Below are 27,591 nucleotides of genomic sequence, written 5' to 3' on the forward strand. Positions count from 1 at the left end.
ATTCCACCTGACTTGTTCTTGTTGCCCAGGATTGTCCAAAGCAGCATTTTAAAGGGTGATTGATAGCAATATTTTTATAAATAATTACATTGCTAAATCATCAGGAATTTTTTTCCCATAAATTGTCTTTGCCTGGGACACAGTGGGTCCTTAATGTGAGATCAGTATAGTCACCAAATTGGTAATGGTTACAGTCATCCTGCAGTATCCATAGGGGATTGGATTCAGGATGTCTCTCTGACATCCTGGGAGAATTCACTGTCAAAATTCAACATCTCTATGTTAATTGACAAAAGAGAAAATTGCATTAATACAGCATGAATTTCATTTTTAAATGTGTTTAGATCCCTCATTGTTCCAAAAATGATTTAGGATAAATCCTTTTATGTTATTCCAAAAATGATTTAGCTGTTTTACATAAACATATATTACATGAACAGAGTTGATACAGAATTCAAGACAAAAAGAAATTAACAAGCAAGAGAACGGAGTGAAAAAGCATCCAGATTGGAACAGAAGCAGAACATTCTCTCTCTCATTGCAGTTGGAAAAAAACCCTCAAGAATCTGCTAAAAATAATTAAAACTAATAAAGCAGCTCAGCAAATTTGTAGGATTTAAAATTAAGATACAAAAATCAACTGTGCTTTGATAGAACAATAATGAACAAATCAAAAATGTTATTAAGAAGCCAGTTCTATTTATAATTATAGCATCAAAAATAATGAGATATTCAGAAAAAATAACAAAAGAAGTACCAAACTTACAGTCTGAAAAACTACAAAACATTGATGAATAAAATTAAAGAGAACTTAAATGGAAAGCCATCTCATCTCATGTTCATTAGCTCAAAAGTTAATGCTGTTAAGATTGGATTATGGATTGAACTGTGTTCCTCCAAAGGATGTTAAAGTCCTAATCTCTAGTACCTGTGAATATGATCATATTAGAAGTAAGGTCTTTGTAGATGATTATGTGAAAGGGAACTCACAAGCATGAGCTCTAACCCAACAGGACTGGTGAAACGGATATGACACAGAGACAGACGGGCACACAGGAAGAACACCATGTGAGAGGAAGGCTGAGATTGTGGTGATGGCTCTATAAGCTAAGCAACATCAAACGATTGCCAGCAGAGCCAGAAGGAAAAGGAAGGCATAGAACAGAGTCTCCCTCATACTCCTTGGGAGGAACCAGCCATACCAACTCCCTATCCTGGGACTTTTGGCCTCCATAAATGCAGACAATAATGTTCCATTGTTTAAGTCACCCCAGTTTCTCATATTTTTTATGGTTGCCCCTAAACACTAACACAGATGGTAATGCTCCCAAAACTGATCTACAGAGTTACCACAATCTATCAAAATTCAAGTAGTTTTTTTGCAGAATTTGATAAGTTAACCCTAAAACCCACATAGAAATTCAAGGACTTCAAGCAATCCTGAAAAAGAACAGGGTTGGAGAACTCAAATTTCCTGATTTAAAAAACTGGACCACAAAGCTATTGTAATAAAAGGATTCTCTTCTTAGGACAGATCAATGGAATAATTTTGAGACTCCAGAAACAAATCCTTACATTTACATTCAATTGATTTTTGACAAGATTGCTAAGACAACGACATGTGGAAAGAATAAACTTTTCAACAAATGGTGTTAGCTGGATATCCATGCGCAAAAGAATGAAGTTGCTCCTACCTCACAGCATATATAAAGACTAGTTCAAAATATAGCAAAGCTCAGAATGAAGCAGCTACAGCTATGAAACTCTTAGAAGAAAATATAGGTGTAAATGTTTGTGACTTTGGATTATACAGTGGTTTCTTAACATATGATACCCAAAGTACAATCAACAATATAAAAAATAGATGAACGAGGCATCAGAATGAGACTTTTGTGCATCTAAGGAGAAGAAACAGAAAGTGAAAAGATAAAGCATAGAATGGGACAAAAATTTTGCAAATCATATATCTTTTAAGAGACTAGTCTCACCCAGGATACAGGATAGCACTCCTTGAATTAAATGCCCAGGCTGTCTCAACTGTATCATTAGTCCCCCTGGACGTGGCTGAAGATTTTGAAATAATGTATTTATCCATCTCCCAAACAATGGTAGAAAAGTTTTCATTCTTTGGCTCTGAGCAGACTATTTAAAGCAAAGGCAAGAGTTATAAAACCAGAGCAAAATAGTCCATGCTGGGAATGTCTCTCCTCATTCTTCTTTCGGAAGGAGTTGCCAGCTATGAGGCATGTGCCCAGACCTCCTGAAGAGAAGTGCTCAAGAACATCCTTCCCAGCCAATGCCTCAGTGTGACCTGGTCAGGGCAAACAGGGCCCTTGGGATGTGTGAGTGGGTCCCAGCTCTGGAGCAAGGCCACCAAGAATTTTTCCACTCTGTGATGGGAGGAAAAATTCTTCTAGGTGGGGCTGCTTAATGAAAGGCAAAAGCAATTTGGAAAAATAAGATCTGGCTATGAAATCACAGAAGTTATTTTTACTGCACAGGGCTGGCATCTAATAAAATGTACAACGCCAAAGTTCATCTGGACCCCCAGGAAACTTTACTGGTATGTAAGTGTCTGTCCCTTTGATAATGGAAATCACTTGCCGAGAATGTTCCGGGTTCAGTGAGAACATGGCCAGTGCCACAGTCTCTGCCAACAGAGACGATGTCACCTAAAGCCTGAAGTTTGTTCCAAAAGGGAGGTTTCCATGCGTTAGACTCACATCACCATCTTTCGTCAGTGGTGCCCTGATCATGAGTTTTCGCCCACACAGAAGAGCTCACAGGCTGCAGGAGAACCTGTATTCTGGGTCGTTCTGTCCTTGACCTATCTGGAGATGCACAGGCCTCAGGTTGTTCCTTGCTAAGATTACATGTCCTGAGCATGCACCCATTCAAACTGGCCAGAAAATATTTGCTAGCTGTTGTCTGTAGATAGGTTTAGGGATGAGCAAAACCCTTGAATCCTGTATTGAGAAAAAGTGTCCAGAAAAGTGGACCTGACAGTTCCTTCCAGGAAGTATTTGATATTCACTCGCAGATGGTGGCACTGTCCCTGTCCCTGTCCCTGGTGCTCACTGCGGGCTTCCTGCCCTTTTGCAGAGACAGGCAGATGGTGCAAAGGCAACCATGTTGGAATCCTAGATCTACCACTTGCTACTGGGCCTCAGATGGCCCAACATAAACTCTCTGCTCACCAATTCTTACAACTGCAGGTGAAGATGACATGACATGCTGTATACAAGACGTCTAAAAAATAGCAGATTGCAGAAAACAGAGATAGTGAATCATGACAAATATGTCTCCTCTTCTGACACGTTGCTCTGGCTCTTAATTCTGAAAACACTAGACTGTTTCACATTTTCATGACTTTCTTTGAAGAGTATTTCTACAGATTTTTAGTTTGCCTTTGAAAAGATCCCAAACTGCCCACAAATCCAAACATGATAAGGAGCAGTGGTCTTTCTATGAAGCATTTTACTTAGTGAAGGACCCCTAAGGTCCTGCAGCCTATGGACATTCAGGTGTGCCTGTGCTCGTATGTACTGTGGACATAATACAAGGTTACCCAATTGGAACAGTTGGAAAACGTCTACAGTATTGTAGAGGAGATTTCTGCTGCACAGGTGCATTCATTTCATGGGAAACCAATAAAACCTATACTGATAGTGTGGGGTAGGAAGCTTGTCATCTCTTGTTTCTAATTCATCACTTGTGTCCTCTTCCTCAAACACTATTATTATAAAGTTTAATGCCTCACTTTTGACTTTTCCAAAAATTCTGGGACCTGAGAACTATTTTGCAAATAGCAGATGAAGAAAACCAGCCCTCAGCCTTCTATCGCTCTTGCTGCTCATCTCTGTTGAATGTCAGCTCTCCACAGCACTGCAGAAGGTGAGGCCCTTGCTTGTGTGCATCTCTGTTGTGTATTTCAGTAGTGAGTCCCAGGACTGGGCTCCAATAACAGCTCACTTGGTTCATGTTCAGACAATGTGCTTCCAGCTTCACCTCTGGTGGCTCTGGGGTCACCACCTCCACCAGCTCACAGCGGGGTTGAACCTGAAACCTTCTCTGCCTAGACACCCATGTGTTTCTTGGCAAGTGCTATGGACTGAGTGTTTGTGCCCCTGACCTTCAGTGTGATTGCATTTGGAGACAGGGCCTTTACGGAAGGAATGAAGGTTAAATGAGATCATAAAGTTGGGTTCTGATCCTGTAGGATTAGTGTCCTTATAAGAAGGCACCAGGGAGCTCACACACACATCCCATCTCTCCACCAAGTGTGGAGAGTGCACCCCACCCCAGCGCTCGCCCGTGCCTCCTCTGGCTCCTGCCAACCAGCATCTTTGTCACCCTGGCTGGTGAGATGACAGCGCGCAGTGCTGTGACTCTGGCTTCAGCTCTTCTCAGCTGCGTCCCTGGAAGGTTTGCCCCAGCTGCTCCAGCACCAGGGAGAGGACTCAGGCTGGAAGGGAAGGTGGAGCTCCTGTGATAACAGGTAACAAAAACCACCTGGTAACAAAACCACCAAGTGTGTGCACAGCAAGAAGGCGATTATCTGCAAGCCAGGAAGAGGAACTTCACCAGAACTGACCATTTTGGAACCTTGGTCTTGGACTCATTATCTTCAGGGTACTGTGAGAAATAAAAGTCTAGTTTATGCCCAAAGTCCATGGTACGTTGTTACGGAAGCCTGAGCCAACTACGTCAAGAATCTCTGCAAAACTTGAGTCCATTCCTTACAGTGTGCTTTGATCAGCATCACCCTGACAGTACCCCTGGGTAGGGAATACGGGGTTCTGAATAAGTGGGGAGGACATGGAGCAGGGGGCACATCCAGAGGAGGACCGTGGCAGGGGTGGCTGAGGCCAGGTCTTTTGGTCCAGGTCTAAAGGTTGGTCTGTGTGGGCTGCCACCCTCAGACAGGTTATTTACTCTCTTGCTACCTCACTGTCCATTCCTGGAAAATGGGATAATGACAGACCTCATCTGGGAGGAAGGTGAGGTAAGGAGCTCAAGGGTTGGTTCCCGGGCAGGTAGAAGTAATTTTCCTGTGAAACAGGACTTAAAGCTTGAGGTTGGGAGCTCTGTCACCTACCAGCCCTGTCACATGGGGCCGATCATTTCATCTCCAGGAATGCCGGTGTGCTGTGTGATGACCCTGTCACACTGGGATGGTGAGGGCCTCAGTATCAATACTGCTTTTGTGATGTCACTGGGGCAAGGTGATCCAGTGAGCCCCAGAAGGCAGGTGCTTTCTCTGGGTGGTCACAGTACTCAGCTATCCACTGCTGCTGGTCTGGTCAAGGGGGCTCTGTGGCCCACCCTGTCCCTGCCCTCTGCTGTTGGCTTCACTACACCAGGCTGCCACCCTCCAATTGACCTTCAGGGAGGAGGCAGCCTCCAGGGCCACCAGGGAGTGGGTGTTTACTCACACGGCCTCAGTCCTGCTTGTAGCAGTGGCAGTCTCTAGATGAGACACAGGCTGCGACCGGACCTGAGGGGCTGGCCCACAAGCAGAGCTGGCAGTCCTCGTTCAGCCAGAAAGCTGGGGACACGAGCATGGTGAGACAGGAGGGAACCCAGGCCCGAGTGGGGCTCAGGCTGAGTGTGAAATAGGCAGTCATAAGCACAGAGATCCTGTTTTCCTGTGCGTCCAACTGTGCTACAGTCTTCACATGCTCTTAGTCACTCCGTAAAGAGGAGGAAATGGGCGGAGAGGTAACTGCATGGGGCTGTTCTGTTATCTTTTGAGGAACTGCAGATTTTTGAGCACTGATATCTTTGAAGTCAAGATTTACAGTATCTCCACCTGGGTTATTTTGCTTTCCTGGATAAAATTAGTCTCTTTAAAGGTTCTCTATAATCCTCAAAGCAGCCAATTTTTAGAGATAAGAAAACTGATGTCCAAGGAGAACAGACCAGTGACTTATCTATGGTAGGAAGCGGTAGTTCTGGGACATATCTCCCAGCTCGTCCAACCTGGAAGGAGTCTGGGTGGTGGATTAAGAAGCTCTCTTTTAAAAGAAAGAAGGGTAAAATTATGTATATATGTATATACAGGCTAGCTAACATAGTTTTACTACTGACTTCTATCACTTTATTGAAAGGAACAGTTAATGATTATTTTGATCAATCTTGCATGTCTATATTTGTTTTCCGGAGTAACCACTTTGAAATTATCAATATGTAATACAAAAACCATTGTTAACTCTCTGTCACCTTGTCTGTAATTCAGTATTGCTTGTACTATTTTTTTTTTGGTGGGGGCGGTTTCTGGTACTGGGAACCGAACTCACGACCTTGCACTTGCCAGGCAGGCGCTGTGCCGCTGAGCTAAATCTGCAGATCCTGCTTGTACTATTCTTGTGCTACTTTGTAAATGGTTGTTTCTTAATATGTTTTTGTTCTTTTACTTCTAAAACGAACAAAAAAAAAGAAGCTCTCTTTTGATGGGAGCTTTTCTGGTATGGAAAAACTTCAGGTGTGTTCCTCCTGCCATTAGTACAGGGAGAGAGTGCTGCGTAGTGCACACTCTGTCGGTGCACAAGAGAAAGGTGGCCTCCCGAGTCCAGCTCTGCCCTGGGCTCAGCCATCGCAAGCTCACGGTAACTGCCTCTGGGTGACTGAGGACTGTGGGCTGTGCACCTGACTGTAAGTACCTCATCACTTTCTGCAGTGGCTCTGTGAGGCGCATACCGCTGCTGCCCCAACATACAGATGAGGAAATGGAGCTCAGAAAGTCAAGAGGACCTGCCCAAGGTCACCCGGCTGCTGCGGGGTCCACCTAGGACGTAAGCTTAGGTGGGCTTCACTCCAGAGCTGAGACCAGCAGTCACTGACTCTGTGGCTTCTGTGGACCTTCCCGGTAACTGCAGGTACTTCCTGTCTCAACTCTGGGGTGCAAGTAAACCTCCCCAGCAGGTGAGCCTGGCCTCAGCCTCCTTTCCACCCAGGCCTTCTGTCTCTTCTCCCTCCCACGCCCCAGGTATACCCATACCCCACACTTCCTATTTCCTTTTTCCCTTCCCCCATATCTTTTTGATCCTGCTGTGATTCCCAAGGCACGAGCCCGTGCCTTGAGCCTGGCTCCCATGACCTCCTGCAGGGGACAGACACTTGCTCTGGTTCTGCTACCCTCAGTTGGGCTCGCAACATTCGCCAGGTCCCTTTACAGAGACGGATTATTTTTTCTTCTGTAAAATGAAGAGACACTGGCTGTTCTGCATTCAGAGGTATTGCAATGGTCTCATGAGTGGCCCACAACTTCTAGACCTGCTGCTGATGCTATAAGCGGTGATCATATTTAGTGAGAGGGCAACTACCATGTGCCCTATGCATCCTGTACTCTGTACCAACTCACTTCATACACAATAGAGAGAGGAGAGGAAAGAGATGCTGGTGTTTCTGAGGCCATTATCCGCGGTTTCATCTCCTACGTCCGTTTCCTGTTCTATTCTACTTTGACCTCTCTGTCCAGTCCTATCCCATGCCATCCCATTCCATCCTCTCTCATCCTATCCTAGCTCGTCCCTCTCCTGTTCTCTCAGAGCCTGCCCCTGAGAGGAGCTACATGCCTTTTGAGCCCTCAGAATAAGAAAAGCTATAGGATAAGAGATACAGGTTGAGGGGGATGATCCTGTGCCTAGAGGTGGCCGTGTCACTTCTCACAAGTGGATGGGCCACGGGTATAGTCAGTGGCCCCAGCAGGGCACTTAAAAGCAGCCCTCTAGGCAACTGATGGGCCCCATGTGCCTCGTCTCTCCAGTTCAGCCATACTCTTCATGTTTGGGGGGAGCCTGCTCCTGTCTCCCCCGCACTCCCCACCCCACCACTGTACTTCCCTAGGGAGAATCCCACCAAGGGCACCCCCACTTCCTCCAGGGAATGAGCCTGGTAGGATGAGCTGCTTCTGGGGCCCTGTTGTACTGCAGGGCTACTACCTCTACTCATAGGCCCAGTGACAATGTCGTGCCCTTTCTCTGACCATTTCACGAGGCTGGAGAGGGCCGCCTCTCCTGGGGAAAGCCCCCCGGGGCTCTCTCCCTGCGTAGAAGGCCAGTACATAGAACACAGCTTCTCCTCCGCTCTGGAAAGCCTTCTCCATGTCTCAAATTGTCCCTTGCTTGACAGCTTCCCTGCCTGATGCCCCTGAACTCAGTGTGGTTCGATCTGGGACAGGAAATGATGCACTTCCCTTAGCATCCATATTTCTCATTCTCTTTTGCCCAGGTGGGCATGGTCCTTGCATCTCCCCAGAGTGGTGAATTCTGGACTGATGCTTAAGCTCAAGAAACAGGTAGATCTGGCTTCCGAAGGGCTGTCTGTGGTTCAACGCCATATCCTAGAATGGCACAGGCAAACAGCACCCTGTGTGGTCCCTCCTGTCTCCCTGGAGCCATCAGGGTTTAGGGCCAAAGGCTTGGTGGATAACAAAGAGCCACTTTACTAGTGTCAACTGTGCAAACAACTTCCTTGGGGACTTGTGGGGAGGCGGGAGGCTGGGCCAAGGCAGGAGAGAAGTGGTCTTGGGTCTGCAGGTCAACTGGGACCCATTTTCCAACTGCAAACCACAAGATGTTCCCAGCAGAGACTTAATGGGGAAAAATGGAATGACACAGCACAATACTCCTTTTATGAGAACATCCTCCCATAATGTTCCCTGTGTTTTCATGCCCCTAGATCCAAGCGTTTATGGAGAGATTTGTGCTTGGAACGGAAACCAGTAAAATCCTAGCTTATTAATAACTTATGGAATATAAATATGGTTCTGTTGGTTTCCACAGGTTGTGCAAATGGCTGCATGGACTTTGACCAAATTTGGTGCATGTGTGCGAGATGGCCCATAGTGGTGTGTGGGGCGGGCATCAGAGATGGACAGAGCTTTCCCAGGGATGACAGTGAGCCTCAAGCCAGGGTGTGACAAACAGGTAGGAGGGTGAGGACTGCAGGATAGTGTGAAAACAAGAAACCCAGACCATCCAGGTTCCAAAGCCTACTCTCTTTATGCTCTGTCACACTGCCCAGGAGGGGGTCTCATCATTTCCTCTGGATCAACCCTTAGGTCAGCTGAGCCACCTGCTCCACAGGGTAGGGGGCTGTTACTTGTGTTAACTCATAGCTTCAGCTGTTTCATCTCTTCACTGTCACCACCCCTGGGCCAGTGCCTTCTCAGGAAGCAGTTGTCAGTTCATATCTTGTGACCTTAAAGTAGGAATCAGGTCAAAGGTTTCAAATACAGTGACACATGTCTTAATGGATATGTTGTGAGAAATATTTTGTTAGGCGATTTTGATGCTGTGCGAACATCTTGGAGTTGTACGCTTGTGCACTGCGCATTGATGTTTCAGGTGACAATGGATAGCAGATGCCACAGTACTCTAGGAAGACTAGATTGCCTCGTGATGTGGTAGCTGTCTTAGTGTGTGTAAGAATATTCTATGACCTTCACATAATGACAAAATCAGCGAACAGCACAGAGCTCAGAACGTATGATGCCATTGTACCGCATACTTAGGCTGCATGGAATACATACACACATAGTACAGCTTGCTATTCCTAAGGCTGTGATGAACAAAACAACATGAGCTTAAATGAAGCACAAGAGAAAGTGATGAGATCAAGCTATGGTACACACAGTGTGGGGGCTGCAGGCGGTATGACACGGCATATTCTTTGACAGCATACAATTAAAAATAACCACAGTACACTCTTTCACAACAGTACAATATAATGAAGATGTAAAAATATAATAAATACATGGTTATTTACTACCAAGTATTAAGAACCCCAGGTAATTGTATACGCTCTACTGCTATATATCATGCAGAGCAGGTAGGTGCATTTGCATCAGCATCCTAACTGCACGTGAGGAATGCATTGCTACCGCGGCTCAAGGTCACTAGGTGACAGGGATCCTTCACCTTCATTATCACCTTTTGGAAGGATCATTGTATGAAGTCTGAAATACACGGTGAGTATTTAAATGACAAAAGAACACATTACACTGAAAGACACACTGACATTAATTCACCTCAAAACACTCTCCCATAGCTTCGAAAAAGCTTATTCCATCATCCTTGCCACTTTGGAAGTAGGTTCTGGAAGTCCTTATTCTTGTCCTTAAGGGGTATGATTACAAATTACTGTGAATACTACAGCTGAGTGTCATCCAACAGAAATGCAGCCTCGTAAAAACTTGACACTGTGTCCTCATCCACCTTATTCACTGGACCCGACACAGTGCAACTACTGGCTCTCCCCGAAAGTCAAAATGACCATGAAAGGGAAACAATTTGAATAGATTCAAGGCATTGAGGCAGTAACAACAGAACAATGAAAGACATGAAAAAGGATTCCCAAAACCACTTTACGAAGTGGCAAGAATGATGGGATAAGTGTATTCAAAGGGGAATTACTTTGAGGTTAGTTACAATGTGTCCTTTATTGTAATACATTTAAAAACAATTTGAAAATATGTACCATAGTTTTTATCACACCTCATATATACAATCTGTCACTGACCAAAATGCCCTTGTGTGGTGCCTGGCTGTAGTCATTAGCTACTAAGTGGGGTTGAGCAAAGGAGGTGTAGACCAGTAGGCAAACTTCTCCGTGGCCTTGAGACAGCAGGGTTGGGAGACTGGCTCTGTGTAGAGGGCACTGGGTGATGGGAGGCTACTGGAAAGAGTTATAGCTGAAGGAAGGCAACTAGAGTGAACCCTGAGAGGGCCTGGGAGCAACGGGATGTCTGGCACTCAGAAATGATTTTTAAATACCAGTTAAACAAGTCAGAACTCCTTGGAGAAACAGCCAATTCCAGGGCAAGTATAGGATGGTCCTGTAACACCGTGTTGTCCCGGAAAGTAAGACCAGGCGAGAAGAGAGATGGAGAACTATAAAACAACACCTTAGCCAGCCAGGACTGTTCACTGGCCAAATCTGAGAAAACGTGAGCAACAAAGATAAACTACTGGAACCCACTGGATAAATAGGACTCTGTGGATCCATTCAGATAGAAATAAGTGAACCAATAAATGGGGACAAGAGGAGTGAGTGCTTAATAGGCTGTAGGTGAAAGGACGGATGAAATTACAAACTACTTGGCCACCATCATGGTGAACCTTAACCCAGTCAAGAACAAAGAAACATTGTGGCATGCATGTTTGATGGCGAACACAATAATCACGAAGTCGTAACATATCTCCCCCCACAATACTAAATTACAAAAGGACAAAAGAATTACCTGGCACACATTACTGAAATCAAGTGACTAAAGTGAACAGTAGGCACAAACTAAAATCATGTGCCTGATCAGATGCAAGAAAAGCACAGCATCACTTCAAGATGCAGAATCTCAATTGAATCAGACAAGCCCATCTTGGGAGATATTCTACCAAAGATCTGGCCTGCAGTTGTCAAAAGTTCCCTAGGAACTTTTCCAGATGAAAGAGGACAAAAGAGATGTGAGAACCAAGTGTGACTTTGATTATAAACTATCTTTGTGTTAGAAAGGATACAATGGGACTTCTGAAAAAACTTAAATAAGACCTGAAGATTGAACGGCAGTAATATGTTAACGCTAATTTCGCGATGATTTCTTGAGGCTGTGGTGGACCTTGCCCTTGCTGGTAGGAATGTTCATGTACTTGCGCATGATGAAGCACTGGGTCATCAACTGCTCTAGTAGCTGAGTGATTTTTACAAATCTCACAACTTTTCTGTAAGTTTGAAATGATTTCAAAGGAAAAAGGAAGGTTTTATTAAAAAGTTATTAAAAATCTACTCAGAGTCAGGTGTCTTAGTTTAGGTATGTGAGTAAAAGGCAGGCTTTGCAAAAATGCAGTACACATACACGTACAATGGAACAGTCTTCAACTTTAAAAATGCAGGACCTTCTGACACACGCTACCACATGGATGACCCTTGAGGACGTTCTGGTAAGTGAAATAAGCCAGTCACGAAAGAAGAAATAGTGTATGATTCTACTTCTATGTAGTCATAGATAGAGAGCAGGATGGACTTGCCAGGGATGGGAAGAAAACAAAATGAAAAGTGGGTATTTGGTAGGTAGTTTTAGTTTGGGAAGATGGACAGGATGGACTTGCCAGGGATGGGAAGAAAACAAAATGAAAAGTGGGTATTTGGTAGGTAGTTTTAGTTTGGGAAGATGGACAGGTCAGGAGGTGGATGGTGGTGATATTTATACAACAGGAATGCATTTAATGCTACCAAACTATACACTTAAGGATGGTAACTTTTATGTTCTGTGCGTTTCACCACACTTTCTTTACAAATCAGGGGGAAGAAAGCTAGGCTTTGGAGTGAACTACGGCCTGGGCTTTCAGTTCTGACAGTGTCACTGAATGATCTTGGGCGGTGACTTGCTCCTTCTGTCAGTGGGCGCAATGGCGTCGCCATCACAGAGCAGAGGGAAAAGTCGTTAGGTGTGGTGGCTGCAGTGGACAGCAATGGCAAGCACTCTATTTAGGTTTATTCCTTTTTTTTAAACTTTTCACTGAAATATTTTATTTTCTCAGCAACAACAGCACATTTCATTCTCCAGTGAAACACTTTCAAGAAAGTAAGTCTTGAAAATAAAATTCATAATTATAAAAGTTTTCCAAACTGTGTAAAAAATTTTGGAATTTTGTAATCACCAATGATTAATGTCAAACAGCAATGTTTACTCCTGTTCTTATCACGAACTCCGTTACCATGCAAGGTTGTTATCCTCTTCCCCTGCCCCTTCTCAGCCCTAGGAACTGCAGGAGGCACCACTTGCCGTCTTCTCTCTGGGAACTTTCTCTGGGAGCACCTGAGGGAGCGGGTATGTCCCAGCTCAGTGCAGGTATAAACTCTTATATGCTGGTCTATGTGTAGATTGTCTCTGGAGAGAAAAGTACGAAACCAGTAACAGCGACTGTTTGTGGGGAAGGGATGTGAGAAGCTGCAGGGATACCTGAATATATCCCTACTCACAAACTTTACTATTTAAATAAATAATGTATTGATTAATCAAATTATCAAAGACCCTCCATTTCTTCCTCTCTCTCACCCACTCCCTGCCACCTTGCATTATTCCCCAGCTGTCCATCCAAAGTGCTCTTGCCCTTGTTGATAAATTCAACCCATTTCTCCTCATCTTCTTGTCTGTTTTGTGCCATTTTGACATATGACACATCACTGTCTTTAGGGGAATCAGTGAGATATATCCATAACAAGGGAAAGGGTCATATCTGTGTTGATCACTGTGCTGTCCTACGGCAAAGACACTGCCTGGCATACGTGTAAGGGCTGTGCATATATGTTTGGAATGAACAAACCGTGCAACAAAAAAGCAAAATTAAAACAAAACCTAATGATCAGCATTAAAACAAAAGCTCTATAACAAGACTGACAAACTCTCGAGAGCTATCTTGATCTGCACATAGACAAAAATAAAGGCAGAGGCCATTATTTTCAAATAGAGGAGATAGTATATTATTTTACTATCTTTCGGCAAAACCACTGAAGAAACTTAAGAAAACATCATTCTTCAGACAGGCTGTATTGTTTTTCAAAAATTGCATGTGCATATACAATTATTTAAAAAGTGTGATTTAAATAAAACAAGTACAAATCTGATCTGTTGGCTGAAGGGAACAAAAACACCTACCAACTGGAGAAACATTCATGTGCAAATTAATCAATGAAATTAGGTGGCTGGTAACTTGCAAGTTGCAAAGATGAGAACGGGTCAACCCAAGTAAAGGAGCATCAACCACACTTACTGTGTGGCAGTAACTCAGGGCAAATCATATACCAACAGACGTGTGTGTATGAGAGGCTGGAAAACAATGATAATAATATGCTGCAGTCATACTTGGAAAGCTCTTACAAGAAAGATATGAGCTTAAAAAAAGTTTTCCAGTTTGTGAGCAAATATTAAAAAAAAAAAAGAAATTAAAGAGACAAAGTCCAGATACTCAGAGAATGGTAAGTAAACTGATTTTGGGCCCCAAATAGCAAGAAACAAATGAAGGAAAACAGTTGTAACAAAGGCCTCCATGCAATGATCAGGTTAAGGATATGTGGTTCTGGTGAGCTTTTCCCCTGAACACGGTGATTCATGGACCATGTAAGGCTTTTTGTTTTTCTGTACAAAATTCTGAGACTCAAGGTTTAAATCAAGGCCAAGGTCTGAGAGTACAGAGGAAAAGAAATTATAGCAAATATTTGAAAACTGAACTCACGAAAAGAACTGTGTGTGTGTGGTTTCTGGCCCATGTTGCTGATTTTAATGAATCAGGTAGAACTTCTACTACAGCTTTGGAGTCATTCTGACCAAAGCAAAACAAGAGTCAGTCGACATATCCAGGTTCCAGAAGTCTTTGTTCAAGATTTAAAATGACCCTTGGTCTCTCATGCGCTGAGAAAACTGAATCTCCATGGAAGAGATGTTCCCTTATCTCACTGGCCATGGCCAGAGGACCATGGAAAAAGAGAACAGAAATTGAAGAACTTGTACAGCATGAAGCAAAAGGCCACAGACAGCAATGATACAGGGAGGCCTTCAAAACAGGCTTGGTCTTAAATAAGGAACACCTGCTCTGACCAGGTAAGTGGCCTCAGGTAGTCCAGGGGAATTTTGCAACTGCTGCAGGCCAGAACTACAATTTCCCATTCTTTCCTTCTGTTTTGTATTTGTATTATTGGTTAGCTTCTACCACCCTTTTTAGATCTTTGGTCTAATGGGGGAGAAACTGCCTAAATTCTAATTACAGACCTCCTAAGCTTCAAATTGGGTGTAGTGATGAGGTGGAATTTTGGATGGTCTTACATGGAGCGAGATGAGAATCTTTGTGAGAGAAATAAACTATATTTGGAGGTCAAAAGGGTGAAGCGGATTTAGTAGTCCTCACATTGCATTTTCGTCTCCTGCCGGGCACATGACTGGATTAGATCTGATTCTCTGTCCCCTTTCAGTTAGGTGAGGCCACACTCTTTGTTCTGGCCAATGCGTTACGAGTGTAAGTGACACAATTGCTGGAAGGTCAAGTAATTTAATCCCTCGTGTGAGCCCTGCCAATGTTCTCTTGGCCTGCTGCGCTCTTGCAGAAGAGGTTGAGAGTTAGGACGACTGGGCTAAAGGACTAAGGCAGCCAGAGTGTTAAATGCTGTGTATGATCCTGAGTGCTCCTGGATCATAGCCACCTTGTAACAAGTGAGAAACACTTTTCTGGGCTAGGCCACTGAGATTTTACTATATCTTTTATCATCACTGCAGAACAAATGTAAATGTATTGTGACAAATGCTGTCCCAGAGCAGAAATGATAGGATTCAGATCCTGAGCCTTTACCCAGCAAGTTCCATGAGCTGGCTGGCTGGACTGCTGGGAGATTGCCATCCAGGTCAGACCCCAGGCCATGGGGACTATGACAACCCCCACCAGCTCCCCAGCAGATCCACCTCTGAGACCGGAATGCTGCTACAAGAATGTAGCGTGAACTGCTTTGTTCAGCCTCACCGATCATTGGTTAGCTTCTACCACCCTCAACTGATCACTCTCGTTTACAAAATGTTTAGTGACACATATTGATTAGGCTACATCGCAAGCTCTCTAATGGCTTTCGCCCTGGGACAGACTGTCACTTGGGGCAGACTAGAGACTTCTATGAATTCCGTGCATTGGCTGGATAGGCCTGCATCGTGCTTGGATAGGTTTGGCCTAAGTCCTGCCACTGTCACTCATCCTTGGATAGGTTCAACCTGGATGCCCAGAGTGGGAGCTTAGAGAGGGGATTTCAGTTCCATTTCTTTCTCTTTTTCTGTCTTTTTGAGCCAGGGTCTCCCTATGTGGTTCAGGCTGGCCTTGAGCTCACTTTGTAGCCCAGGCTGGTCTCGAACTTGCAGTGATCCTCCTGCGGTGACTTTCAGTTCCATTTCAATCTCACGGGATTCTAGAGTCAAACTCATGGAGCTGAAAACCTAGTCCTTATCCCAAGCATGGGAATCAAAGTCTAAAAATTCTGGCCCTGTGCTAGAGACGTTTTTGAAAATCTTAGGTGGAACACAACGATGACACTCTAAGGCAGGGGTCCCCGACTCAGATGTCCGGAGGAACCAGCAGGGGGTTGGGAGTTAGTGAGCGGCATCTGCGTGTCTCACATGTTGGTCAGAGTCCTCAGAGGCTGCTCCTTGGTTCTAGATGATTGTACCTGGTGGAAACACAAGGCAACAATGGCCTGGCCTTGGCACTTTTCTCTAGAAGCCAGGAATACAGATCTATATGGAAATCTCCTTTTAAAACAATTTTTTAAAAGAATCTTTTAAAATCTCTATTTTAAAATATTGGCAATTAATTGGAAGTAAAATAGACAACTCCAGGGCTAACGGAACATGAGTACAAGGCAGAGCAGACCAGTCTTGCTGGTTTGTAAACTGCCCTGTGATAACCATTTGACTGAGGGGAGCAGGGGCTGGCTGGAGCCAAGCCGGTGCGGAGATACAGCAGGAGGCCTTGTTGAGTAAATGCTGGCCTAGATTTGGATGAAGGGCGGAGCCCAGACGACCTGCTCAAGTTGTAGCAAATAGGGAGGCAGCGTGGCAAAGGGAGGTGGGGTGGAGGGGTGGGAATCACAGGCCTGGGGTGAAATCCTTGCTTCTCAAGAGAGTAGTCAGGAGTAGGATTCTTTGCCTGTCTTGATTTCCTCATACATAAAACAGAGACTAAATCCTGACAGGGTCATGAAAATTAATTTACACATAAGAAAATGCCTGCGCTTGGAAAGGATTTAAGACAGCTTTTCAAAAAGCCGTTTTAACATGAAATGGTTTTTAGTGTGCATTAAAGTCACCTGGAGGCCTTGCTGGGCCCCCAACCCAAGTGCAGGCCTTTGGAAGGTTCCTGCGTAAGGAAGCTACTTGACAAGAGCAGGGTTTCAGGAAGGGTGGCCAAATGGCAGTCTGGAGCCTGGAGTCAGCAGGACTGATGAGGTCTCGGTGGTGTGACTGGTTTGAGGGAAGCAGTGTTTACTACCCTGTGGCCTTGGAGGCCAGCCCAAACCTGGTGACAAGACCATAAAAGTTGACCTCCTGGCTCCTCCTTAGATGAGGTGATGGACAAGATACAAAGTCAGTGCCAATGAAAGCTTAGCCATGCCAGCTCTCCCGTCTGCTCCCCTCCCATGTCCCCGGGACCCATAGGTCAGCTGAAGGAGGCGGGCCAGCTCCCCTGCTGGTGCTCACCTAAACACAACTTTCAAACCCAAACCTTAGCACCAGCCTCAGACCTATGTTAGACCTCAGCCTTTGTGGGGTCCCCACGTTTCTCTGCTAGGTTTTTAACAGCTAATGAAAGCCTTCTGCAGAGTTCCAGGCAAGGCTCTGAGCCACTTTAGCAAACATCTTCAGAAGGCTGCTTATAGGTTTTGAAACCTTACGAAGGTTAAGCTTTATGCAGGCATGTCCAGATACATACAGCAGTCCCCCTCCCCAAGAGACTATGGGAGAATTACAAAAGAAACAATAATCTCACCATCTAGCAACTGTTAGAATGTGCCATCTACTAATTATAATTAATCCATCCTTACTAGTCAAGGCTACTAATGCTAAAATAACGTTTCATAAAATGAAAATAACTTTTAGTGCACATGAAAGTCCCCCAGGCCTGTGGGCCTCACCGTTTCTGAAATCAGGAGAGAAGCATATTTTTAATTAGTTTCAGGCTGATGTTGACGCTGTTTGGGTGGGGAGTTTATATGGAACCATCATGGTAATGGCTATGTTTTGGGTCTAGATGTCCCCCCAAAGCCTCATGCAGTCATAGGTGGGGCTTTCTCAGAGGTGGATGGATAGTGTGTGATGCTGGGATTAAAGGTGTGTGATTACTAAACTAGGCCACTGATTGGTTTGACATCCACCCTAAACCAGACAGAATATAAAAGGGGCAAAAAGAAGCTAATGCTGCTTTGCTTTGCTGTCTTCTGCCTACCATGCACTGTTTAGTTAGCAATTCTGTCTCAGGAGAAAGGACAGTAACAGACACTTACCCAGTTCACACTGCTAGGATATGGAATGAATGTGAACTCTCACCCTGACTCTAGTGAATAGAAGGAAGGGCAAAATGACAAAAACAAGGCTAACATCACTCCTGGAAGCTACCAATCTCACCCAAAATCCAGAATTCAAACAACTGGTTCTGGATTGAGACAGCAGGTTGGCAATGCTTGTGAAGTGTTAATCTGGAAACAGACCAGGAACAATGGTCTCCAGCAGCAACTGCAGAAGCTACTCCAGGCGAAAGAACTGGGCTTTCAAAATGGGCCAGCGCACCCTGCCTACCCTCCGACCAATTCCCATCTTCAGTGAGGATGGAGTTCCTTCCCATGACTTAGCCCTAAGGCTTGGGTGGCTTTCCAGGGTGGGTATCTGTTCTTGTCTTACAGATGTCAGCTGTGCTCTACTGGGCTGCAGAATGTAGTGCGGTGGGTGTCTAACCACAGGGAGAGAAGCCTAACTGGCTTGAGGTCAGTGATAATTCATTTCTTGCTTAGGGATGAACAGTTAGGGTACTTAAGGATGACGTAGTTTTTGTGGCCTAAACTTCCTAAGGGGGCAACTTTTCTATTTTATCTTAGAACATACACACTTTTTCTAGGTTTTGCACAACCAACCCAATACGCAAAGAATGAGGCTTCATTTGAGGGTGCAAATACATCAGCCTGGCAACCAGCTGGTGACAAGCTAGAGACTGGTTTTCTTGTCCCCAATCCTTCTAGGGCTGTTGGTCTTGACTGGCCCTCCAGCTCCTGCCCATCTGAATCCATATGGCAATGGGAATACAAGCATTTTCCCCCCTCTGATTTGACTGGGCAAAGAGCCCAAAAGCTAGTCTTTTGTCAACAGGACTGATAGGTCTACAGTTACAGTCCTAGTCTGATAATGTTTTGCCTCATTTTTTAAAAATAAAATCTTTCGCCTAGATGACTCTTTGTAGATATAACATGATGATAAAGTAACTGATATCTTGACATATTTAAGTCAAAGAAATCTAGGGTGCTTCTCATCAGCAGGTCCAGCTTTCTTTAGTTAATAGAAAAAACAAAAAGAACTGAGACAGGCTAAAAACTGTTTGAATATATACAACATATAGTCAGTTGAACATATGTGGGCAGAAGAAACATTTTGCCTGAGCTTATGGATTCTGTGCTCTTTCTGGTTGAACTGGGTCACTGCTGGATAGACAAGATGCTGGGAGGGTCCTTGGGTAGGGGTTGTATAGAGCTCGCCCTCTTGGAAAGATGCTTCCCAGGGAAAGTGTGGGAGAAAATAGGCATTCGGTCAGCCTGAGCAGTTTCTCTGCAAAACACAGGACTGGCCGACCCAGCCGTGGGTCGTTTATTAGCAGCTGTGTGAAGAGGGCTGGAGGGCAACTTCCTTGGCTGAGAACTCCAGCTGCTGAATCCTATACATTCCTGGAAACAGAACTGTGCCCACTACGAGGTAGGAAACAGCCCATCCTTCAGATGGACTTGCCCCCCACCGAACTGAGGCCAGTTTAAAATGCTATTCCATGTACAAGAAGATCTTGCTACAATCTTGGCAGTGCAGTCATGTTTAGGGGTATTTAAGGTTAACGAGCAAGTAGAACATTCATTTGAACATGGAACCAGATGAAATGGTTATAAATGGTCAGATCACGGCTGGACATGTAGCCTATTAGCTCATGGTAGAGCAAGTACTTATTAGCATGTGCAAGGCCCTAGTACCTGGCATGTTTAGCTCCCAGTACCATCAACAAAAAAGTCTGATTAGTAATACCCAGTAGTAGGCTCAACTTAAAACCCAGAATTTCTGGTCTGAACTAATCTCTGACATCACTGAAGGCTTGTTGTACAAAGTGTGTTTCAAGGCCCAGGGGCACAGCTTAACACCGACTTGCTAGAAACACAGATGTGCAGATCCCACCTCAGAGCTTCCGAACTAGAATACCTACTTCCCAAGATCCCCGGGGTACTTCTGCACTCCCCAGGCTGAGAAACACTGGCAGGATGCACTGCCCTCAAGTGACCAGCACCAGCACTGATTCAGAGAGGAAAGAAACCACCTGCCCTTGACTAGCTACATCTGCCAACGAGAGAGAGAGTGGTCATAGCCACCGATCCTTTGCTGCCAGTCATGTGTTATGCAAAAAAAATGGCAGAGGAAAAATGTACCCGTTCACAGACCTGGGATCTAACATTCAGGTGAAGCGGCAAAGTAGGAGCATCAAAGGATTTTATTACAAAACACCATTTATTCATCATTCACTTTTCTAAAAAATGCAACCGTGAGAACAGGAAAGTTCTAAGACTCACTAGCCTTTGCAGGACACAAAAACGCCTTGGACAAAGAGCCTGAAAGTGGTTCTACCTAATGTCTGGCTTCCTTATCACTCAACAGCTGCTCGTTTTGTCACCTCTGACAAGGGAAAAGCAATGCGCTAGAAGATTCATGTACATGAAGGTCACAACAATTTTAAGGCTATCAATGTTATCTGCTTGTACATTCTACTTTGTAACTCTGAGACACAGTATCAAGCAAGTACTCTCAAATACCTACTCCCAGCTAGGTGTACCATTCTTATTCTTTGATGCTACCTTTGGGACTGGCTATGCTCTTTCATTATAGCTTCTGCTTATCCCAGAGCGCAAACCCTAAAACCCACGCGCAGTCTCCATGTTCAAGTATAAAAGTCTGTTTCAGGATCATGTTAGGTTGCTGTAGTGTTTATAATTCTGTAGTGTCTACTGGGTGTCACACCCGTGGACAGGCTGGTCAAGTGGCGGCACAGAGCAGGGCACATGAACAACTTTCTCACGGCCAGACTTGCTCCCTGTTCAATCCGGACGCTGCACCACTGTCACAGCAGAGATCTTGAATCAGTGGTGACCCTGGCCGACTGAAGTGGCACTCTTAAGTAACACAAGTCCATTTCTTCACCATTAAACGGAGCTTTCATAAGGTGTCAGGCCTATTCCAAGAAGAAAAGATAGTTGTATCAAAATGCTAGTTTTTAAGACAATACTTGATTTTATGTTCCTAAAGGAATTTAGTTAAACTAGAACAACTTAAAAATAAATGTTTTACACTCCGTGACGGACTCAAGGTCCTTCTCCCAAGAGAAAGACAACCCCACACCTACGTGAGTGCCCACATAAGCCTGCTGACACTCAGAAGGCCCAGTCATCTCATCTCCCTTACCTGCTTTATTAGAAACAGCAGACATCTCAAAGACGCTTAAGCAAACACTAAGAGCAGAATGAGGGGCTAGGACACACCCCAAGGACTGTCAACACTGACTAAGTAAAAAAGCCCAACGCTCACATTTACTGTCTTCTAAAACGTGCAAAAAGCATTCATTTGGGCATCTACTGCTGATTTTTAAAATTAAATTTAATTCCTAATTTAATAAAGAAGGGACAACAAAAGACTCTCATGGGAACAGAGTGGTAAACTGGAAACCCTACTAAATACAAGGAAATATATCAGAGCTCAAAGCAGACTGTGAATTCCGTTTAGTATATCCCGTCAGAACGCACTGCTTGATTTTATATTAAAATTGCAAACTCAAGTTAACTCATGTCCAGGGGAGAGACTCACTTAAGCAATTTCAGAAAAAGAAGATTTCTATGTGAATTTCTCTGGCACACACCAATTATCCCAGCTGGATTCTAATGAAGCATCTATGCATAGCTCAAATGCCTAGTTCCAGTCGCACAGAGTATCATACTCAGTGACGAAGGAAGCTACTACCCATCGGTTCTCAGTGAAATATGACCCCTAACATGAAGTGAAGCCCACCTGCGCTAAACACTTTTCTGAAAAGATACTAAGTAAGATCCCCAATGATAGCCCATCTCTTTCCTAACCATTTTTTACATCTATAAGTAAGAGACAAATGCTCCCAGACAGAAGACGGGACACCAGACCTTAGGAAGTATCTTGGGACAGAGCCGGGGGGTCCTGGCTTTCAGGCTCTGGAGGGGGCGCTGGCACAGCTTCTTTCTTCTTGGCTGCCAGGAACTCATGAATTGCTCGTTCTATCTGCGGCCTGAAGATGTGGTTTAGTTTTGGATCCACCACCTGAGATATAATCCTGTCCACTCCTGCTTCCAACATCCCTGACCTTGTGGAGACAAGACAGAGATCACTGCTATTTAATTCCTTTGAGAGTCATCTTTAGCCCCAGTAAGCCCCAAGTGTCATCTGAGAGTCCAGTAAAAACCCACCTGTGCCCTTCTAGGGAGTTCTTTCAAAGGAAAATCCACTTACTCCAGGGAGTTCAGGTCACTGTAATCTCTCTTTTGAGGGGAAACTCCCAAATAGGAGCTACCTAGTATTCCTAACTCATGGTCTCAGCCACTTTGTACAATGGAACCAAATAAAACCAGGCAGACTGCCCCAAAGACAGAGAACAAATGACAATATAGCGGGAAGCTGCCATGTGCAGATGAGAACCTTAATCATACTGCCAAAGCTGGTCATCTTGGCTTTGACTCCATTCCCTCCCAGAATTACTCTCTCACTGTCCAAAGCAGGAACAACATTTGGTAGCAACCTCATCACTATCCTCAAACCATATACAACACAGATCCGTCAGGGTGAAGCATTTTCATCACCAGAAAGTCAACATGGCTTCCAGTGATGGCCCACTCCTGTAACACGTAATAGGCAGCTTGGGAGCAATGGTTCGAAGCTTCTATGGGGCTAACATACACCCTAAGTGCTTTCCAAGTAGAGCAAAATGTAGTCAAAACTTACTAATGTTTGTATGCAAATACTTGGGGCATGAAATCCACTCTTGAGAGCAGGGCCCCATGACCTCATCACTTTCTGCTGGTTCTCAACGCTGCCACGCTGGGGCCAAACTTCTGACATAACTATACCCAAACCATAGCACCACTGTCAAATGAGCTGGTTCAGCTAAGCACTGCCACAATTACCTGCACCACCACAGGGGACCCTTGTGCCACCATTTTCGTATCATCCACCCCCGCATCCCTAACCCTGGGCAACCACACATTTGCTCTCCATCTCTGTTAGCTCAGGAATGTTGTAAAGGGAATCAATCATGCACCAGGTATCCTTTTAATATTGTTCTTTTCTCACTCGCTATAATTCCCTGATATTTCCATTTCGAAACATACAGGCTTCACAGGCTTTCAGATATTTGTGAGTATTAGAAAATCCGAACAGATCAAATAAAGCTGATCTCAGGATGTCAGATTCCACACCCCACCTCTGCCTGGGCCCAGTGACAGTGAAGGTGCTCAGATAAAGTCTCTGTAGCGCCTTTATAAGATCTGGTTGCTACTATGAAGGACAATACCTTAAAAGACCATGTCTTCTGAAAGCTGCCCCTATACTTGGGTGGCCAGGATTCACTCACAGAATTTGCAGAACTCACATTCACTTGTGAGAATAGAGATTAAGCTCCTCTTGTCTAAGATTCAAACACCACTATCTTGGTATAAAGCTCACATGCTTAGACTGCACTGAAAACTCTATAAAGAACAGGGAACAAGTCTCACAATCTGGAAGAAACCCTAACGCACCTAGCAGATTTGCACATGTAGGAGGCCTCCTAAGCCTTGAAAACCCAGCAAGAATTGCAGTGGAGTGCTTTTCTTTACCCTTGATCATACTAAAGGAGCAGACTACTGCACTTGATATAAAGTATCATCTACCTTGACTGAACAGTCCCTCAGATCAGCCTTCCTGGGCACTGTCCCTGTGATTACTGCTTTTGCACAAGCTCTCATCCTGCTTACTTACTGAACCACACTCTGTCTCAGACCGTTTCGCAACTGGTTCTTGTTCATTGTAGGATTCCATTCCTGCTTGTCCAGATGAGTTGACACAAAATTATCCACTTTCTGCCTCAGGTTTTGGTAAGCTGGCTAAAATATTAAACAGAGACAATGTCAGCTGTTATATGCAGCCAAGTTTTTCAACTTAGCTATCTAGACCACAGGTACTTTCACCCCCATGCTGCAGTGCAGCCACGAGTCAGTGGCCGCCATAAGTACCTGCCTTCTGGTAGGTGGTACAATGCAGTATGTTTCACCTGTATGAGCCCATTTGCTTTTCCAGTAACTGTTTGCGGAAGGTCCTATTTGCATTCTCCTCCCCCATTTTAGAGACTACATTTTTAGGCTTAGAAAGAGAAAAAACCTGCTCATATGGCTGAAATGTGGCCAAGCCAAGGTTAGACCCAGGCTGTTTCTATATGACAGCACCTGGGTTCTAGGCCTGGCTTCACTACTTACTTACTGCGTGACTTTCAACAAATCACCCAACCGCCAAGTTTCCATCTGTAAAACTGAAATGCTCCTGCCCCACTTACCTCATAGGGATGTTCTCAGTAACAAGCTCAACCAAGTTCCCTGCATACACTGAAGGAGCACCCAAACCTCAGTGTGATTCCAGAATACAGACTAGTGTCAAAGTCCAAAGAACGGAATCAAAGGGAAAACAACGTGTGAATCTATAACAGAGCTCATGAGGCACTTATTAGTCTCAAATGTTCTAGACCCAACCACGATCAGGAGAGCAAAGTTAGAAAGTGACTCAATAAACCCACGGAATCCATGGTCTGGGCCTCCAAGAGTATGTGCTGCTTTATCCCTCCATTTCAGGTAAAGAATACTTCTTCACTCCACTGATGCAGTTTAGCAATGGGAAGCCCTGGACAGTGGAACGCTGGAGACCAGAGGCTTTAGATGTAGTTATGCTTCTTGTCTGGCTCTTGTGTTCTGGTGACCCTATGATAGGGCGTGTCATGTGCATCACAGTCTGCTCCTATGGCCTGGGGCCTAAGGTGGATACATGTGCAAGAAGCCTAACCCCAACCTACAGCCTTGGCCCTGGCTCTGCAGCCCAGCTATCTGGCTGAAGCCTACCTAGAGCAGCTCAATTTGGTTGACCTGTATCCCTAGTAGGAGAAGAAGAGATGCTTGTATAAACCAAGACGTGGTCTGTAATGTAACATAACTGTGGCCAAGTTTGCTAACGATTAGGGAAATGAAATTGAGAGAGGAACCAGGGGACCTCAAGTGACTCTTCCAAAAGGCCAGAAGAGCAAACACACAAGGATTCTTCACTATACCCAGAAAGCAGATGGCAGGAGATGAGGGAGGGGGAATATAATTCACAAATTCCCACGTACTCTATCTGCCTAGCAGTTCTTTTTCCTGAACCATCTTCTCCTCTTCACAAGGGTACTGGGTGCTGCGTCCTGCTACGACAATGCAGATAATTCTCTAGGATTTCCTGAAGCAGAAGGAGAAGTCTTCCTCTAGAGGAAGAAGCTGCAGGATGTAATCAAGGGGTATTAGTAAGAAAACGAATAGTGTCACTGAGGGACAGTAAAATAAAGAACAAAGATGAGACAGTGCCAGTAGAAAATCCCTGGTTCCAAATGTATCTCTTCCCTTCTGGCATAGTTTGTTCATTTAATTCCTCCTTGCTCAAAGGAGTTAGATTTGTCACTTGCGAGCCTGAACCCTAATACTACATTCTCTCAAAATAACTCACCTGGTTTGAAAGAACAAAAACTGTTTACAAAGGACAGGGACTGTCCTCACCAAACCTTAACAAACTCGAATAATACAGACTAATCCCTCCACTTAGGAATTCAAAAGATTCAGCGGGCCTATTAACATTTTACTGTACTACCTAACCTCCTCTGTTCACCTATCAGCTTGTTCTGTTCATATTTTGGATGTACTGCAAAGGAAATTACAGGTATTGACTGTTTTCTTTCTTCCAAATACTGTAGCACTCCGTGGTGGGGTTCAAGAATCTGCATTTCCAGTAAGTTCAGGGGTGACACTGATGTTGCTACTTAAAAGACCACACTTGGCAAACCACTGGACTGAAGCAACAGGATGAAGCACCCTGGTGGCTCAGAAGAAACAGCTAAGGTGGCGTAAGTCGGGGATGCCTCAACAGCTCCCACCAATAATCCTTGTTTCTTTTTAAACATCACATGTGAACTTTTATGGCATGAGTGAAGATCTTCCGATGGAAAGCTGAGAACATCCAGTACTGGGAAAGGTGGAAAGCTCTGTCAGTGTCTTTCTACATAAAAACAAATTATAGGGGCTGGGGATTTAGCTCAGAGGCACAGTGCCTGCCTGGCAAACGTGAGGTCATGAATTCGATTCCCAGTACCGGAAAAAAAAAAAAAAAAAACCAAATTATAACCTTGTTTTTAAGCGAGCACTTCTACTTGGACTTTCATCTTGGAGGAGTCTAATAAACTACATTACTTACTACATATAAAATAGTTGGTTTATATGTAAGTTTTTCTATCCTTGAAGCCACAGGGATGGGCTCCCAGCATATTACAGGTCAATAAACATTTAGTGAATAAACAGAATCAGTCTTTCCTTACCTGTACAGTCTAATTTTAAGCTCACAATCTTGCTATCAGGCAGGCAAAAGCTTTTCACTGCAGGGTCAGAGAAGAGAAATTACTGTCCTGGAGAAGCCCAGTTAGTCACAGAGCTTTGGAACCCTACAACCTTGGTCTTGTTGGAGGAATTTTGAAAAGAGAGAAAGTGAACGTTCTAGTTACTACTACTGTATATATCTGACGCTAACCACACAAGTTTTTATTAAATCCAAACAATGCTGGAAGGTAAGTAAACAGCATTTTACTTGGGGTGTGTGAGTGTATGTGTGTGTGTGGGGGGCTTATAACATTAAGATAAAAAAAGCATCAATTCTCTTTTCATTAGTTATGGGATACAAAATATGGGTGCAGGTTCTACAACTTAACTTCATACAAGCTGCAAATCACTGGGCTGGAAAGAAAGGGACAAATAACTATTATGTAATATGTCGATGACTGCATCCAAACCATTGTGTATTTAATGTCAAGTCCTTTGTGGTGAACAAAGAATGAGTGAAAACTCTAAAGCATTCTTATGCGCCTATCTGCCTTTCTCCAAGGTTTAGCTTTTTGAGGCAGGGTGTCCCTCTGTAGTTCCGGCTGGCCCCAAACTCTCAGTGATCTTCCTGCTTCAGCCTCCCCCCTGCTGAGATTACAGGTGTGCGCCATCATGACCAGCATTACCCCATTGTTCTTAATTTACAGGTTTTTTGTTTTTTTTTTAAGGGGCTTAACGGAGTTCCCTTTTGGGAAAGCTGGGGTGTAGGCTCTAAAATCCGTGCTGAACCCTAAAGTTTTGAGAAGCTACTGGGTTAAAACCACAGCTAACACTCGAAGGGCAGAGAACCCACAAGCTCATCTCTCCCAAACCTCTCGGCACCGTGCTGCCCCAGGCGGCCTAAAGGGTCACTGCGGGTGCTTACGCTACCTTTTGTTTCACTCTCCGCGATCAAGGCACCGCCCGGGCGGCTGCACGCCCAGCCCGGCCCCCACCGCCCCGGCGGCCTCGGTCACCTTGGTGTCCACGTCGGCCAGGCAGTCCCGGCGGAAGCTGTCAAACAGGCCCCGGCTCTTGAGCTGCTCCACGATGAGGGCGATGAGCTGGGGGTCGCCGGGTGGAAGCGAGGCCGGGTTAATCGGGCCGCCGCCCCCGCTCGCCCCCGTCCCG

General features: G+C 44.7%; 1 protein-coding gene and 1 long non-coding RNA gene across 3 annotated transcripts in view; one reads left to right on the top strand and one right to left on the bottom strand.

The window, feature by feature from the left end:
- The window catches only part of LOC106147511, a 90,676-nt gene that overhangs the window by 57,220 nt on the left and 5,865 nt on the right, over positions 1–27,591 (top strand). Inside the window, exon 1 of one of the 2 annotated variants that reach the window (XR_001232434.1) lies at positions 26,566–26,669. The exons of the other annotated variant lie outside the window; for it this stretch is intronic. This is a non-coding gene — a long non-coding RNA (uncharacterized LOC106147511). Of the gene's footprint in view, positions 1–26,565; positions 26,670–27,591 lie in introns of those variants that run through there. 2 annotated transcript variants of the gene reach the window in all.
- Positions 20,244–27,591, bottom strand: Bod1 (biorientation of chromosomes in cell division 1; the record flags this gene model as incomplete). Its single annotated transcript, XM_005376586.2, is given in 4 exon segments — positions 20,244–20,996; positions 21,955–22,151; positions 23,801–23,925; positions 27,438–27,591. Coding segments are annotated over 3 exon segments (475 nt in total), but the record flags the coding sequence as incomplete, so codon positions are not given.

Source organism: Chinchilla lanigera, unplaced genomic scaffold (assembly GCF_000276665.1).
Source record: "Chinchilla lanigera isolate Chin_1 unplaced genomic scaffold, ChiLan1.0 scaffold00007, whole genome shotgun sequence".
NCBI classification, from domain to species: Eukaryota; Metazoa; Chordata; class Mammalia; order Rodentia; family Chinchillidae; genus Chinchilla; species Chinchilla lanigera.